Source organism: Chiroxiphia lanceolata (genome assembly GCF_009829145.1).
Source record: "Chiroxiphia lanceolata isolate bChiLan1 chromosome W unlocalized genomic scaffold, bChiLan1.pri scaffold_48_arrow_ctg1, whole genome shotgun sequence".
Taxonomy (NCBI): domain Eukaryota; kingdom Metazoa; phylum Chordata; class Aves; order Passeriformes; family Pipridae; genus Chiroxiphia; species Chiroxiphia lanceolata.
In genome coordinates this window covers 299731-314637 of record NW_022476502.1, presented here as the reverse complement: position 1 = coordinate 314637, position 14907 = coordinate 299731, and the positions used below count along the sequence as shown (strand labels likewise).

Here is a 14907-nt window from a genome sequence, read left to right as displayed (position 1 = left end):
GAGGAACTGGACATGGGGAAAGTTTTGGTTGGAGAAGCCTACAACTATGAGGTGAGCAGCAGGGGCTGGGGTAGATCCTGATGGTTCCTGGGGCAGAGGGGGGCCTGGTGGACCTGTGGAATTTCTGGCAACTTGGGCAGTTGTGAGCAGGGAATATTTGACATACTAGTCAAATCTGGGGAATTTCACAGAATCTGGATCCTTTTCCGGGATCTGAAAGGTGTTGTCTGTTGTTCACGAAACCCCAATTCCTGCTTTTTGGCAACCTCCCTTGGAGATCAGCTGGGATGCTTTCTGCAAAACAACCCCTCAACACATGAAAGCAACACTGGGTCAAAAAGCAGAAGTGTTCAGAGGCTTCTGTTCCAGCCTCAGACTCAAGGCACCTGTTGTACTGTTTTGGCTTCTGCCACGTAGCAGCACACGGCATCTTCTGCCTTTCCAGGGGTTAATAATTTATTAGAAAGCAACTCAGCCTTCTGTAAGAAAGGAAGGTTGCTCATGTATTTCCATTTTGCTTTCTTGCTGCTGCAGGCAGTCCTGGTTAAAACAGGAGCTATCAACGCTCCCTTCAAGCTCATCCCTCCAACCACAGCCCATGGCTCCTGCTTCACCTTTCAGCCCCAGCAGGGCATCATTCCACGCAATGGGATCCTGCCCATCCAGATCTTCTTCAGCACCCTGGGGGAGTTCGAGGAAGAGTTCCATTTCAGTGTGACGGAATCCCCTAAGCCTGTGACCTTGACTATCAGGTGAGGAAGGCTCTGGGAGCTTGGTGGGCATGTCTGTAGGTGTCTCTGGGTAATCATCTCTCACCTGCCTCATTTGGTGGTGGAGCAGAGAAAAAAGATGTTGCCCGAGGTCTTGTCTTGGCTCTGATGTTGGCATCCCCTCAGTGTGGGGATGCCTTCTGCCCAGTGCAGGTACCCAGGAGCTGGAGTGACTCCTTCCTCCAGGGACCTCCCTCCGCCTTGGCCATAGCAGGCAGTGGGAAGGCATCAGCTTTGGGCAGCTGCTGGTCTGGGATGTCCCCTCTGAGCGCCCATCAAGGCCCCCAGGGCTTTGGAGATGGGCCAGCCTGGGTGACTCTGCAGCCAGAAGAAGTGGTTCTAAAATCCTCTGTTAATGATCTGTGCCAAAGGGGCAGCAGCAGCCTCACATCATCCCTCGTGCCTGTGCACGGGCACAGGCTGTGCTCCTGAGTCCTGTGCAGGGAGTGCTCTGGGACCTCCTTTCCACAGCAGGAAGGACTGGGGTGGGAGAGGGGGAGCTCTGCAGCAGCAGGGACTGTCACAAGGACTTGGGCATCATCCCATGGGCTGGTGCCATTGCAAAAGATAATCCTTGCCCAGCAAAGGGGAGAAGGGGTGATGAAGGAGAGGCAAAGCACCACAGCAGCACGAGGGCTTGTCCCAGCTAGTCTGAACCACGGGCTGGTGGGGTAATGTGGTGGAGGCAGGAAAGCTGATGCTGGGAGCTCTGGAGCTTTGGAGGTGGCTGTGTCTGGGCTGCTGTTGGGAGGCACTGAATCAAGGAAGTAAAGAAACAAAAGGAGTCTGCAGTCCATTTTACCAAGAACATCAGGAAAGTGGATAAAACGTAACAAAAAGGTTATTACTTTGTCAGAGAAAAGTAGTGAGTCGGTCTTTCTCCTAAGGCAAGGGCACAGAGCCATCTCTGGGTGTGTGTACAGGGTCCTCCATGGGGCCAGCAGCACCTCGGGGGCATGCCCTGCCTGCCGTGGTGCCCTGAGCCCCATCAGCAGCTGTTGGCTGCCTCCTGTGCCCACGGACGCCGTGCTGAGCACAGGGTGCGGGGCTGGTTCAACACCCACGGGGCTCTGACACCAGCTTTGACCCACCTGAGCTGGAAGGACGGCCAAAGGCTTTGCAGTTCCCTTTAACCAAGCCGTTGCCTCCTCTGTCCTCGTCCTCACAGGGGCCACGTCACCGGACTGAGCCTGCATTTCAGCACAGGTGGCCTCGACTTCAATGACGTCTCCTTTGGTGAGTGTTCCCTGGGCCTGGACGCAGCAGGAGGGATCTGTGCCTTGCCAAAATGGAGCACTTGAACACAAGAGCATCTGTCACTCGTGCCCTTCCATGGCAGCCTGCAGGGTGTTAACTCCAGGGCTGCTGGTGACATTTTGCCATCGTGAGATCCGAAAGGACCAAAGGAATAGAAAGTCAGTATTTTCTGGTGTCCCTCGTAGTCTCTTCTGCTCCAATCTCCCAGTCCTTGCCAGCAGAACGACCGTAAAAGTCCTCGTCCCAGGAGGGCCCAGGGGATGGGACTGCAGGAGAAGGGAGTTTAAGCCACGTACCTTTAGTGTGGAATGTTAATTAGTGGTGTGAGGGCACCTCATTATCCCTGACCAGGTCAGATGCCGCAGCAATAGCTCTGCCTCAGGCACCTGTGTCCTCGGAGCTGTGGGCTTCTTCTTCTTCCCCAGGAGAAGCCCAGCTCTGCTGACAGAGCTTTTGGCTGAACATCCAGAGCGTCACCATTGAAATGCTGGTTCTAGTTCTCCATCTCAGGCTCACAAAAGGCTTTGTACCGAGATGATCTACAGTTTAAATGTGAAATCAGTCATGGATAGTTTAAATGTGAAATCAGTCATGGATTGACTGAAGGGCCGTTATCATTCTGCACCCAGGCTGCCTCTGTGTTTTCATGCAGTTCATGGATTTTTTAAGAAAAAACTCATTACCTTTCCTGAGCTGCTTCCTCCCCTCCATCACTGCTGAGCCCCTTCTTAGTTTCCTTTTGAATAAATGAAACAATGAGAAAGGCAGCAGGCACAAATATGGTTCTGTTAGAGGAGATTCATCCTGTTTCCTCTGATTTCATTCCTAAGACCTCCTCAGCTGAAGGCAGCTGTTGTATCTTTGCTTCTTTTAACTGTGCTGCTGACTGTTGTCTGCATCTGGTGACCTTGATCTCATTCCGGACTGGGACACCTGTGTTTGTCCTTTTTGTGCCCCTCCTGCCTCCCTGCTGGAGTCACTGCTGGAGCTGGGCAGTGTCCCTGTTGATGGGCACGGAGAAGCTCCCTGCTGTGCCTGCAGTTGGCTTTCCTCCCCATCTGGGTTCAAGTGACGCTTGGTAAGCAGGCCCTGGGAGATGTCTCCTCCCCACGGAGCTGGCCAGCCAAGCCACCTGTCCACTGCAGAGCAGGCTGTGGGCTGGTGTCCTGGCTCTGCAGGACATCCCCACCAGGTGGGGCTGTATCCCGGCTTTCCGTTATGGGAAGCAAGTCTCAGAGCTAAGGTTGTGTCAGCTCTTGTGGGCAGCAATCACAGCCAGTGTGCAGTGTGGCTGTGATGTCCCCATTTGTCGGATAAGACAGACATGGTTTCTAATCACTGATCTCAGAGCAAGCCTCAGGTTTGCCTCTAGTGAAGTGGGCTGTGAGTTGTATGTGGTTGCCCCAAGCCAGGAGATACCTTAAGGATCCTGCCTAAAGAAACTGCATTGGGGTGCTTTGCATCATGTTCCATCCTCCCTTTCTTTTGCTGAAGGTTCTCCCCAATGACAACTCAGTGCTTTTATATCTTGAAAATGGTGGGAGTGTTGGCAGCATTAACAGGGAATTTTATGGATTGAGTTTTCAGGGTAAATGGTCGATCTGGATGCACACTCATCAGTGTGCAGAAATAATTGATGGTGCTGGTTTGGGGCAGTTACAGAGGGAGAAACTTGTGGTGTTCAGCAGGGCTAAGAGTGGGCATTTCCAAGGCAGCAACCTGAGACCAGTGTCCAAGTTACGATTCATTGCTCTCTGAGCTGCTCAATGAGCTGTCATTCAGATAACAAAGAGCTAAACTCCAAGCGCAGTTTCATCCTACCAGGATATTCACACCAGAAATCACGAGATGCTTGGTGCCTACTCAGCCATTTGTGTCATTTCCTAGGCTTTCCTCAGACCTTGTCGTGCCACCTGATCAACACCTCTGTGGTGCCCATCACCTTCCACCTTCGCATCCCTGAGGACGGCCAGGGACAGCCCAGCCTTACCAGCTTTGACCAAGTGAAAGACAACGCTCACCCCTCCTGGGAAAAAGGCACACTGGCTCCATGTCAGGAGAAGCCAATGGAATTCACCATAACACCCAGCGCAGGGACCATCCCTTCCCAGGGATCCCAGGAGATCAGGGTATGGGAGGAGTCTGACCACACATGGGTCAGTAGGTGGGGCTGAAGCCTCACTGGGCTGTGGGAGGGCTTTAGTGCTGCCGGCTCTCAGGCTGTGCAAGGGAGGAATCTGCAGTGGTGTGGGAGCTGGGTTACCTGGAGTGTTCCTGAAGGAGCACCATTTTGTCTCCAAAACCATAAGCTGAGATCACATGGTCAACAGAAGCCATTCGTGTGTTGGTTTTGAGCGTGACTTCTTTGACTGAAAACAGGCAGAGGAAGGATGAGAACAGAAGGTGGCTGTTAGAGAGATGCCACTGTATAAAGCAGTTTGCTTTTCTTCCCAGTCTCGTTTCTCCTCTCCTGGGGAGCAGAATGAGTTGTGGTCACTGCAGGGATCCTCAGTGAGGAAAGAAAAACTCGGCAGCCATGAACTGCCCAGCATCTGCAGGAGCACACCTTGCCCTCAGCTTCCTGCTGAAAAGCTGAACTCGTTCTGTCCAAGTCAACACATTTCCTTTGCATTAATGTTATTGTAGTCAAATGAAAAATGGGCCCCTAATTTGAAGGCAGTAGTGAGTAGAGCTTTAGTCTCATTATACATGATTATGTATAATGCTTTAATTTAGCCACCTATGCCCTGACAGCTGCAAGGTGTGTTTAACAAATTCAGTATTGCCAGAAGGCTTATGTTACTCCCAGAGACTGTGCTCTAGGCATGGGCCAGCAGAAGAATTAAGGCAAAATCCTCCCTTGCCTTACTGCGAAACAAGAACGGGAGGAGACCACACGTGGGTAATGAGCTTTTGGGAGAAGGGAAGTATTTGCTGCTCTTCTCTTCCACCAGGTCACGCTGTGTTCCAGTGACGTGGGACAGTACGACTGTGATATGGTGGTGGACGTGGATGGTTTTGGCAAGGAGGTGTTGGCTCTGCGCCTCAAAGCCAGGTACCAGTGCTCTCCTTGCAGCTACTTGTCCTTCCCTGTGCACCCACCACCAGCACAGTGCCTTGCTCAGGGTTTGCTGGCTGCAGCTCCAGAAGTCTTGCTTAAGAAGCTGGTTCTGCCCAGCCAGGTAGGAGAAGAGCAGTGCTTGGAAAGCAGCCTGTGGTGAGAAGCACCCCTGCTCACAGCCAGGCATGACCCTGGGCCTTTTTCTCTGGGGAACAGGAATGACATTATTTATTGGCCTGGCTTTTGCTGCTTGAGGTGTAAAAAATTCCCAAGCTCCTCCTGTCCTTCTTCCTGCAAGAGGTGGGCTTGTGCTGGGTTCCAACCAGGCTGCAGCATTGGTCTGGGACACATTGAGGAGCCTGCTGAGAGCTGGGGTCTGGCTCAGTTAACGAGGGCACATGGCAATGGGAAAGGGGTTCACAGCAGGAGTGGGAGGGGAAAGTAGTCCTTGATGTGGAGGTGGGCTCAGGTTTCCCTGCTTCCCCCTGGCTCTTTTGAGCATTAACGTTCTCAGTTCTCAGGCTTAACGCAGATGTTGTTGTTGCTGCAGCCAAATTCCCTCCTGTGGTGCTGCCCTGGGTGTCAGTTTAATGACAAGAGGGATGCAGTTCCCTGGTGCCATTCCCTCTCCCAGGCCGAGCCGTCCAGTCAGTGCCTGGGCTGCAGTTTTGTAACGCAAGAGCCAGTGGGGACAGACGTGGGACCCGTGGGGTGCAGCAGCAAGGGAGCTGTAGGAACTGGGAGGATGATCACCCACTCCGTAGGGCAGGTGGTGGCTCGTGCTCTCAACACTGGGCAAACAGCTGAGTTTTCTGGCAGGGCAACAGCACCCTGAGAGAGAAGGGAGTTTTTTTCCTTAGTCACTGGAGTCTTGTGTTCCTTGAGCCTTGGTGAGCACTGACCCTCAATGGGAAGGCTCCCCCAGAGCTCACGGCTCGCTGGGCCTGTTGGGGGAGTCCTTGCAAGCCTCCTTGGGCAAAGGAGGGGCTGAGGCTGCTGTGGGACAAGGCCCGTGCTCTGCCCAGACACTTGGCAGCCTCTGCAGTGCTAAGTCTCAGGGTTTGCCCCTCCTTGACAAGACGTGTTTGAGTGGAAAGACATGAAAAGTGATTTATCTCTTAGGGGTATTAAACGTCTGTTGGACAGTGACAAATGTCTTATGCTCCATTCCGTGCTCTGCGGGATGAACGCTCTCCATTCTCTCAGTATCTCTCATTCCCTCGGGGTCATCTCTTTGCCCAGATGTGTCGTTCCTGAGCTGCGTTTGCTCTCCTCCACCCTCGACTGTGGACCGTGCTCTGCAAAGGTCCCTTGCCAGAAGACGCTGACCCTTGTGAACCCGAGCCCCCTTCCAGGATGCTACAGAGTTCTCCCTCAGGTTTGGCATCTCATCCACCTCCTCCTCTCAAATACTATTGAGGGGGTTATTAGGGACAAATGGGTTTTGGATAAGACCTTGCTGGTTTCTATTCAGACTTAAAGATGTCCTGAGAACAGGATTCTACCTGAATGTAAACTTTAGGAAGCAGTTAAATAGGAACCTGCCTGAATATCAACTTCAGGAAGCATTTGAACCTCTTCAGGAAGCAGTTTATATTCTAGGGTTTGGAGTGTTTTCTTGTGAGAGCTCTTAGAAGGTTGTGAAAAGCTTCTGCAAGGAGGCTGCCAGCACAGGAGTGGGTGTCTGTGGATGCAGCAGCTGTTGGACCCCCAGCGGATGCTGAGCCCCAACAATTCTTGCATCTTTTTTTGTGCCTTTCAGCTTTTTCCTGGGGATTTTTAAAAAATGTGTGTGAGTTGCCATTGTGGTAGATGTGAAGGAGTTTAAAGTTTCCTCAAAGGTGCCTCTGAAGTTGCACTTGATTCTGTCCCTCTAGAGACACCAAGAGGCCGCTGCTCTGTGGTACTCCAGCCCCAAGCCATGTGGGATTATCCAGGGTCACAAGATGGTGGAGATCCCAATTACAGCTGAAGTCCAGGTGGTGGGTGCTCATTCCATCCTGGTGGATATCGCCGTGTTCGGGAAGGAGAGATCCCCACTGGTGAGTGCAAGGGGAGGCGTGTGCCTTTGTGCAGCTCATCCTGGGGGGGTGGAGTGCACAGGGATTCTTCCAGGGAAAGCAGGGACTCGTCGTATATGGCTGGTGTGGACAAGGACAGAAGGCATTGGTGGCATAAGCACTGTATGCTGGAAAAGAGGAAGAGTGGAGTCCTCCTAGGGGGTAATCTGAGCATACAGTTCATCTAAGCTGAAATGGAGGATCATTTTATTTAATTAATCTTCCATTGAAAATGCTGGTAACTGTGGAAACACCTCTTTTAAAATGTCATCTCTCTGAACACAGAGGGAGGATTTCTGGGAACCTTCAGCTTTCTGTGTCAGAAAGGAAGGCTGATGTTTGAAAAGTGGTTGCAGGGAATTAAACTTATATTCAAGCAAATGGAAATGATGATGATGCCAAATCCCCTGGGTGACACCAAACATCTCCAGCCGGGCCATTGCCGTTGTGCACGTAAACCAGTCAACAGGAAGGCCGGGCAGTGCAGGCTGTGCAGGGGAGCCTGACTTTTAACAAAACACTTGCTCATAACTATCAGGCTGCTTCCCTTAAAGAGCAGGGTTTCTCCCCACCAGAATAACCAGCTGTTTAATTGTCAGACTGTTTTTAAGTACAGATTTCTTGCAAAGCTTTTACTTTTGGGCCAACAGTTTACAGTTTTTCTGAAAGTTTCCCAGACATTAATCTTTTTTAATTTGGAGGGGAAGATGTCAAAAGTTTGCTGAAAAGGCCAGCTGGAGAGTCATATCTGTCCCTAGAGAAATGACTTGAGTGCGATTGAGCTGTTTAAGCTTTCTTAACTTCCCTGTTGTGTGGGTTTGTTTTTTTTAAATCTCTCTTACCTGCTCCCTGGAACAGCAAATGCATTTAATGTGCACTGGAAAGACGCCGCTTGTCTACGCAAGTGTGAATAAGATAAACTTCGGCGAGATCCAAGCGATGCAGGAGACTTCCCAAACTCTCCAGCTGTGCAATCAGGGTCTCATCCCTGCAGCCTTCAGAGCAGAGATCGTAAGTGTCTGTGGGGCTGTTTTCCAGGGAAACTCCCTGGTCAGCAGCAGCCCAGGACTTGGATTTTGTATGTAAGGTTTCTGTATCACCCTGTGGGAGAGAGGAGACAAGAGATTCCATTCGAGGCAAGAGGAGCCTGGCTCTGCAGGTGGTTTTAGCTGGGACGACCTTCAGTGAAACAGTTTGCAGAGTTGTAGGAGCAGAAGCGAGTCTGGATTGTGGTTACGAGTTCTCCCTTTATTTTGGGGAAGGTATTTAGCCGTGCAAGTCACGTTTTTGGAGCTCTGAGATGAAGAGGAACCAGTGGCCCTTTGCTCCTGAGAGGGCAAGGATTTCCCCATGGTTTCCTCATACCATCTACATTTGCTTTGTGCCAAAGTGCTGTTAATGGTAGAGACCAGGGTGTGAGGTCTGGCCTCAAGCTCAGGGAGGGGAAAGGAGTTTCTCCTTCCTGGGGGTCAGAGCAGGAGGGCTGTTGCACACAGATACAACTGCAGGGAGCCTGTGGCCTCCATAGCATTGTGGGGAGATTTGTTCTCCTCCGTGCTGAGTGGGCTGGACTACTGGAGCTGGTTGAAGCCAACCCCTACACGGTGGGCATGGTTGTGTCTGTGGATAAAGCAGCAGGCGGTGGGGGAGAGTCCAGGCTCAGCCTCCTGGGCCAAGGAGGAGGAGGGTGAGTTTTGCACTTGCTGCTTTCCCAGGTGTCTGAGGAGGAAATGGAACCTCCAAGTGAGGGATTTCCAGGGCAGCTTTCTTCAACTCCACAATGAAGTTCTGCTCTCCACCCCTGCAGAGAGCAAGCCACCTCGGATGGGTGGTGCTGGCGTGGAAATGATAGTTTTTGCATGCTCATACCAGGCCAGGACCTGCCGAGCTGTGTCTGTACAGCTGTCCCAGTGGAAGGCCTTGCTTCCCTCCCCAGGGCAGCTTGCAGCTTTCTTACCCCATCCACAGAGGGAAGTCCATGAGAAAGCAGAAGACCAGAGTGCTTGGGAAGGCTGGGCCATGCCCACAGGACAGTTTTCTTTCTGCTTCCTGTTTTCCTGCCCTGCTATAAGCATTTAGAGCTGACTTTTCCAAAGCAGAGGGCTCTGGGGCACCTCTTGGCAGCTGATGCTCAGTGGGAAGCCAGGGCTTTGGTCCTTCAGGGGCGAGGACTTTGGTGCTGGGCTTTTGCTCAAGCGGTTTTGCAGAGTTAGTCTTCAGGCTCTCAGCAGTATCCTCCAGCTGTGTGGCTGCTGTGGTGGGATTGGAGCAGTCGTGGCTTTCTGCTGCCTTGAGCCTTTGTGAAAACCCAGCTCTGCTGTGGGGAAGCCAGAAGAGAGAAAGTAGCTTCCCTTGGCATACACTCCAAGAAAAGACTGAAGGGGGAATAACCTTCTCCTGAGGAGGAGCATCCCTTGGGTTGGGCAAAACTTAAAAGTCTGTTAAAATGGGTTCAAGGCGGGTAAAATACAGGTTGTATAAGCTCTACTCTTGCCCAGACACAGTAGTTTAGATTTAGGGAAATGAAGGCTTTACGCTTTTTATCCTCCTCTCTGTAGTCATTCGTTTTCTCACACCCCACAAGTCTCCATGGTTTCCATCCTAAATGCATGTTTGCCTTATCTTACAGGGTGGCAAATGCTGGAGTATTGAACCCAGGGAGGGAGTGGTCCCTGCCAAGGCTGAGGTTCCTGTGGTTGTCACGGCAAACCTGGGTGACACAGGGAGATTTGAAGACAGCATGAAGCTGTTCATTGAGAACAGCCTTACCAGTGTCATCCCCATCCAGGCTGTGGGCACTGGCACCACAATTACCATTGACAAACCGTTTGCACCGGAGCTGAATTTGGAACCCCAGTTCAAGTAAGAGATCTCAACTCCTACCTCTCCTCTTGGCTCAGCAAGGAGCAATTATGCTGTAGACTTTTAGGCTAAATCTTCTACAGTGCTCCAGGCCCTGGCTTTGTTTCCTTGAAGCCAGAGCTTCCTTTAGAAACATGTTGTTATGCTCAGGTTCCTTAAATCATTAGAGAGATGCCTGTTGTAAGATAGAAATTGTGTGAACAATTTCTTTGCATTTCTGTGTGTATTACCTTGGCATAGCTGAATGCTGATAGTAAAAATAACTGCGCCACTAAGATGGCTACAGGACCTGAAGTTAGAACAAAGGTGGATTCATGCCAGATGCCTAGGAGGAGTTTTGGCGAGGTGAATAAAGTGTTCTCATCTCCTATGACCACCTGTTGTGGTCCAATTAACAGTGGACAGCAGAGAATGTTTTCCTTATGTAACCAATGTTGTGTGAACAAGAAACTAAGCGTCATGAGCACTATATAATCTGTCTTTCTTCTAATAAAGACGACATTTGCCTGATCACATTGATCCTGGAGCACTCTGTCCGTTCCCTTCCGTCGATAGACGCCTCTGCCTGAATTAAGAGGCGAGCGAGACCGTATGCCAAAGTCAATAGTAAGGGTTTTTATTTAACAGTAAACACGAGGAAGAGAGAGATAGAAAGAAATGGGAAAAAGAGAGAAAGGGGGAGAGAAAGAGAATGACAAAGAGACAGATTAAGTAGAGAAAATATCACCGCTGCATGGATTCCAATGGCATCCCATTGATGCTCTTCTTGTAGCCTTCTCGGTGGTGAAGTGTTCCCAAAGTGATGGTTTCAGTCTCCATCCATTAAGGGAAGCCCAGGATGGTGAGGGAAAAAGCCCATGGTGACGAAGGAAGTCCCTCGTGCTGAGGGAAGCTGTGGAAATACTACATTACCAGTATAAACCTCTTACTCTTTGCAATAACGACATCAGAAGGGCATCAGACATTGTTTCTGGTCCACATTAAGAGCAGGAAATGAGGATGGTCTCCAAGCTATTAACGCTTCAGATTGCTCACTAAGAGCACTTGACTGCAGGGAAATAGCAGCTCCCATGACCTTTTCCATCTCTGCTTCTCCTCCAGCCTCGTTCCCTGCATTTTCCGGTTCAACGTGACAAACAAGGGGTGTCAGTTCCAGCAGCTGTACTGGGGCACAGAAGGTTTCAGCACCTTTCGACAGCGTCATCCTCTCCCTGCCCTCGGTGTCACCAAGGGCAAAAACGCTTCCCAGAGACCCACCACCCCCGTATTTAAGGTGCAGCCACGGAGTATGAATCTGCAGCCAGGCGAGACTATGGAGCTGGTGCTGGAAGGCTTCTCCAGCACTTGCCGCGGTCCGCGTGGGTATGGGGAAATGGACCGGGCACTGCAATCAGGGTTCTGACACAGTTGAGGTGCGGTGTAACAATGCCCATTTATTCAGGGGGAACAAGAGGTTAAATAAACTAGGTTTGAGGGGCGGATTCCAAACTGGGGAGGCGCAAGAGATTGACAGCTCAGGGAGAAATGTGATAGGGAGACAGGGGGAAGATGGGTGGAACCCCTGGGTCTCTGAGGGAACTGGCCAATGGTAGCTCTCCCTGCACTGTGGTAACTTACAACCAATCAGTGGCAGAGGAGCGGGAAAACAGGAGAACAAAGGGAGGGACAAACTTTCGAAGGGAAAATCTGAGGGAGAAATGGGGACAATATGAAGGTACAACAGAATTCATAAATTTTGACAATAAACTGCGGTGCATAAGAATCCATAAGTACACAACAATAAACTGGGGTAAAACTGTCAGTCCTCTGGGTGAATTGTCCAGTCAGTAACAAGTCCATTTAGATTCCATTTATGCTTCTCCAGGCAACGTATCTCTCCCATTCTGTCTTTTCATCCATCACAAGCACTGTCCAGGTGAGGTCCCTGCCAAGGGCTGAGCCTTCCCCATCAGGTCCCCTCTGATGCCAATTTTATGCCCCCAAAAAGGCACGGACGGAGAAACTGCTCAAAGTTTGTAGCCTTTAAGCAGGAGGTATGTTTATTCACGGCGCCGGGAAGCAGCCAGGTCTCTCTGGACAAACTGCTTTGTTCCAGCAACTCACAGCTGGTCCTTTTATACAATTTTTGTCAAGCAATTGCATCATACAACATGAATATGCATAATATTGCAACATACATTTTAAATATTCATAACAGGTGGAGTTTAGGTGGAGTTAGAGGCGTGGTCTTCAATTTGGGGAGAATTTGAGCGGTCGTTCCTGTTCTTCAGCCTCATGAACTATTGTCCTTGCTTTCATCATCATCATCATAAACATTCGTGAACTTTGCTATTCTGGCTGATTTCCTAGTGCATCTGGCAGAGGTTCCTGATATCTGGCAAGGATACCTGGGTTTTAGCTCATCTTCTTTCCTTATCAGCCTTTGCTTTCATTCTATATACTTATTTTAGTCTCTTAGTTCCTTCTGTTTTCCTGAGTACGTATGCTTCTGTTCTTTTGTGTCAATGTATCCTGCATTCTTTAATGAGTTATGGCCTCCGCTGCCTCTAAGACCACATTCTTCGTGCTTCTACCATTCAGTCCGCCAGCAGCAGACACATTATTAAAGCATTTAATTCCTTCAATTTACTCTCCCAAACTGCTGGGACTGAGCAGCAGCATCCTGGGCTGGGTGTGATGACCTGGCAGTGGCAGGAGAAGGAAGAGGAAGAAGAGGAGGAGGAAGAGAAGGAGACGCGGCATCGCTTGGACCTGGGGCCAGGCCCTGCAGCCGTGCAGATGCTCCCCAAAGGCTCCGTCAGCTTTTCCTTCGGAGGAGGAACTGCCCAGGCAAAAAAAAAAAAAAAAAAAAAAGAGAAAAGAGAGAAAGTTAAGAAAAGAGAGAAAAAAAAGACGGTGTTATAGGTAATCAAATAATAAAATTTGCAGATCAAAATGGAGAGAGATTAATGAAGTTATAATGTTATATTTAGTGCTTTGTCAGAACCATGTTTTAAAGGTTGTGTAATAGCTAACCACAAACTCTGTTGAGCTGCAGACTAACAAACCACAACGCAGTGATGAATTGTCATGTTATTTCCTGTTGTTCTAAAAGTGCTTGTTCTAAGTATATTTGTAGGGAGCAAAACGGAGAAAACAGGGGGAGGGTCGACCACGAGGATCGAGTTGAGAAACCGTTCCCTTCAGTGGAAAATTCCAGCATCACGGCCATAGAGACTATTGACCACTGAACTATTGGCTAACACCCCTCAGCAACAGGAATAGCCCGCGAAAAGAGGAACCAAAGGAGAACCAGCCTGCAAAAGAGGAACCAAACAGGACTTAGCCCGCGAAATCGGAGCCAATAGAAGAATGAGGTGACACTAGGGGGGAGGTGGTTGTCAAAGGGTATAAAAAGTGCTGCCATACTGTTCCCTTTGCGGACCGCGGCAGGAACAAGAGGTTTCCTCCGGTCGCCTGGCTAGCCTTATTGCTTATTTGTCTTCAATAAATTCTTTTATACCTAAATTTCTCTAGTCTCTTGACTATCACAATGGGGAGGAGGGAGAATGGGTAAAAATACGGGGGGAGGGGGAGGGGAAAGAAAAAAAAACAAAAAAAACCCGAGGGAAAACAAAAGAGGGGACAAAAAATAAGCCCTCCCGCCGTGGATCGTTCTCTCCCGCGGTGTCTGTTCCCGGCACTGAGGGGGAGCGCGGGGGGAGCGCGATGGGGCCGGACAGGTCTACAGAAATTCCAAGAGGGTCGGGCTGGGCGGGTGCAGGGGAAGGGAAGGGAGGGAAAGCGAAGGGAAGGGGCGTCCCGGGCAGGGAAGGGGCGTCCCGGACCCCCCTTCTCCGCCTTCCCCCCGCCGGGCCCTTCCGCTGCCGCAGCCCCAGCGCCATGGCCATGGCCCCGGGCAGCCGCTGCCTCGTCCTCCTCCTCCTCCTCCTCCTCCTGGGCATCCTGGGGGCCCCAGCGCTGGGAAGACGTGGTGATAGACAGATACTATATCCCCAAAATATGCCTGCGGGAGGCGCAGATGGGGGATTTCATTCGCTAGCACTACAATGGGACCTTTAAAGATGGCAAAAAGTTTGACTCCAGGTATCGCCCGTGGCTCTGTGCTGGCTGCATGTCTCCCCCAGCCCCGGGACAGGGGCAGCCAGGCCAGGGCAGGCAGCTGCCCGCTCCAGACAGTGCCCAGATCCCCCCCAAGAAGGGCTTTTGGTGGGTGCTGGGGTGAGTACATGGACCCAGGGAGCCCTGTACATGTGTCAGCCTGGGGGGGGCGGCCTGACCTCAAGCAAAGCCTCAACCCAGGCTGCAGCCCCTTCCCCCAGCCCCTGCCCGGCTGCCCTGCCGTGTCCCCCAGCTCCCCCCCAGCCCCTCGGGGAGCCTGGCATGCCCTCAGCTCTACAGTGCCGTGCGGGAGCCTGTCCCGGGCACAGGCAGGATTTGGCCCTAAGTGGGACATTCTGCCCTCAGGAACATGTATCTGCTTGTGCTGCACAGGCAGGAAAACACTTAAAGCACTTTGAGACGTGGCAGTGGAGAAACCTTTCATTACCCCAGAGGCTTTGCTCCATTCAGTGTCCCTTGGCACTGCATCCCTCCTGCTCTGTCCACACTGGCTGGGACCTGAGCCTGGGCAGCCCCTGGTTTGCAGCACCATGAGCAGGGGGAGAACCGGGGACACAGAAACAAGGGGATTAAGGATTTCGATTTACCTGAGATGTCTCCACTTACTTCTTAGAGTTTTTCAAGATCTAAAAATAAAAACAAATCTGCAGTTTAAAAATGAAGCCGGGACGTTGTCTTTCCTCCTTGCTACACAAAGCTCCAATGTGCCATATGCAAAATGGTTTGGAAGCAGCAGGAAGCCTGGGAGCTGCTGGCCTCCAGCCCAGCTCTGTGG

The 14907-nt window shown here is 51.1% G+C and overlaps 1 protein-coding gene across 1 annotated transcript; it reads left to right on the top strand.

The window, feature by feature from the left end:
• The first annotated feature begins 12 nt into the window (after positions 1-12).
• Positions 13-14052, top strand: LOC116781499 (hydrocephalus-inducing protein-like). Its single transcript, XM_032677168.1, has 11 exons — positions 13-51; positions 535-752; positions 1939-2006; positions 3915-4156; positions 4982-5082; positions 6331-6466; positions 6966-7130; positions 8007-8159; positions 9778-10010; positions 11112-11368; positions 13913-14052. Exons 1-11 carry the CDS (start codon positions 13-15, stop codon positions 14050-14052), a joined length of 1752 nt encoding a protein of 583 aa, XP_032533059.1.
• The last annotated feature ends 855 nt before the right edge of the window (positions 14053-14907 follow it).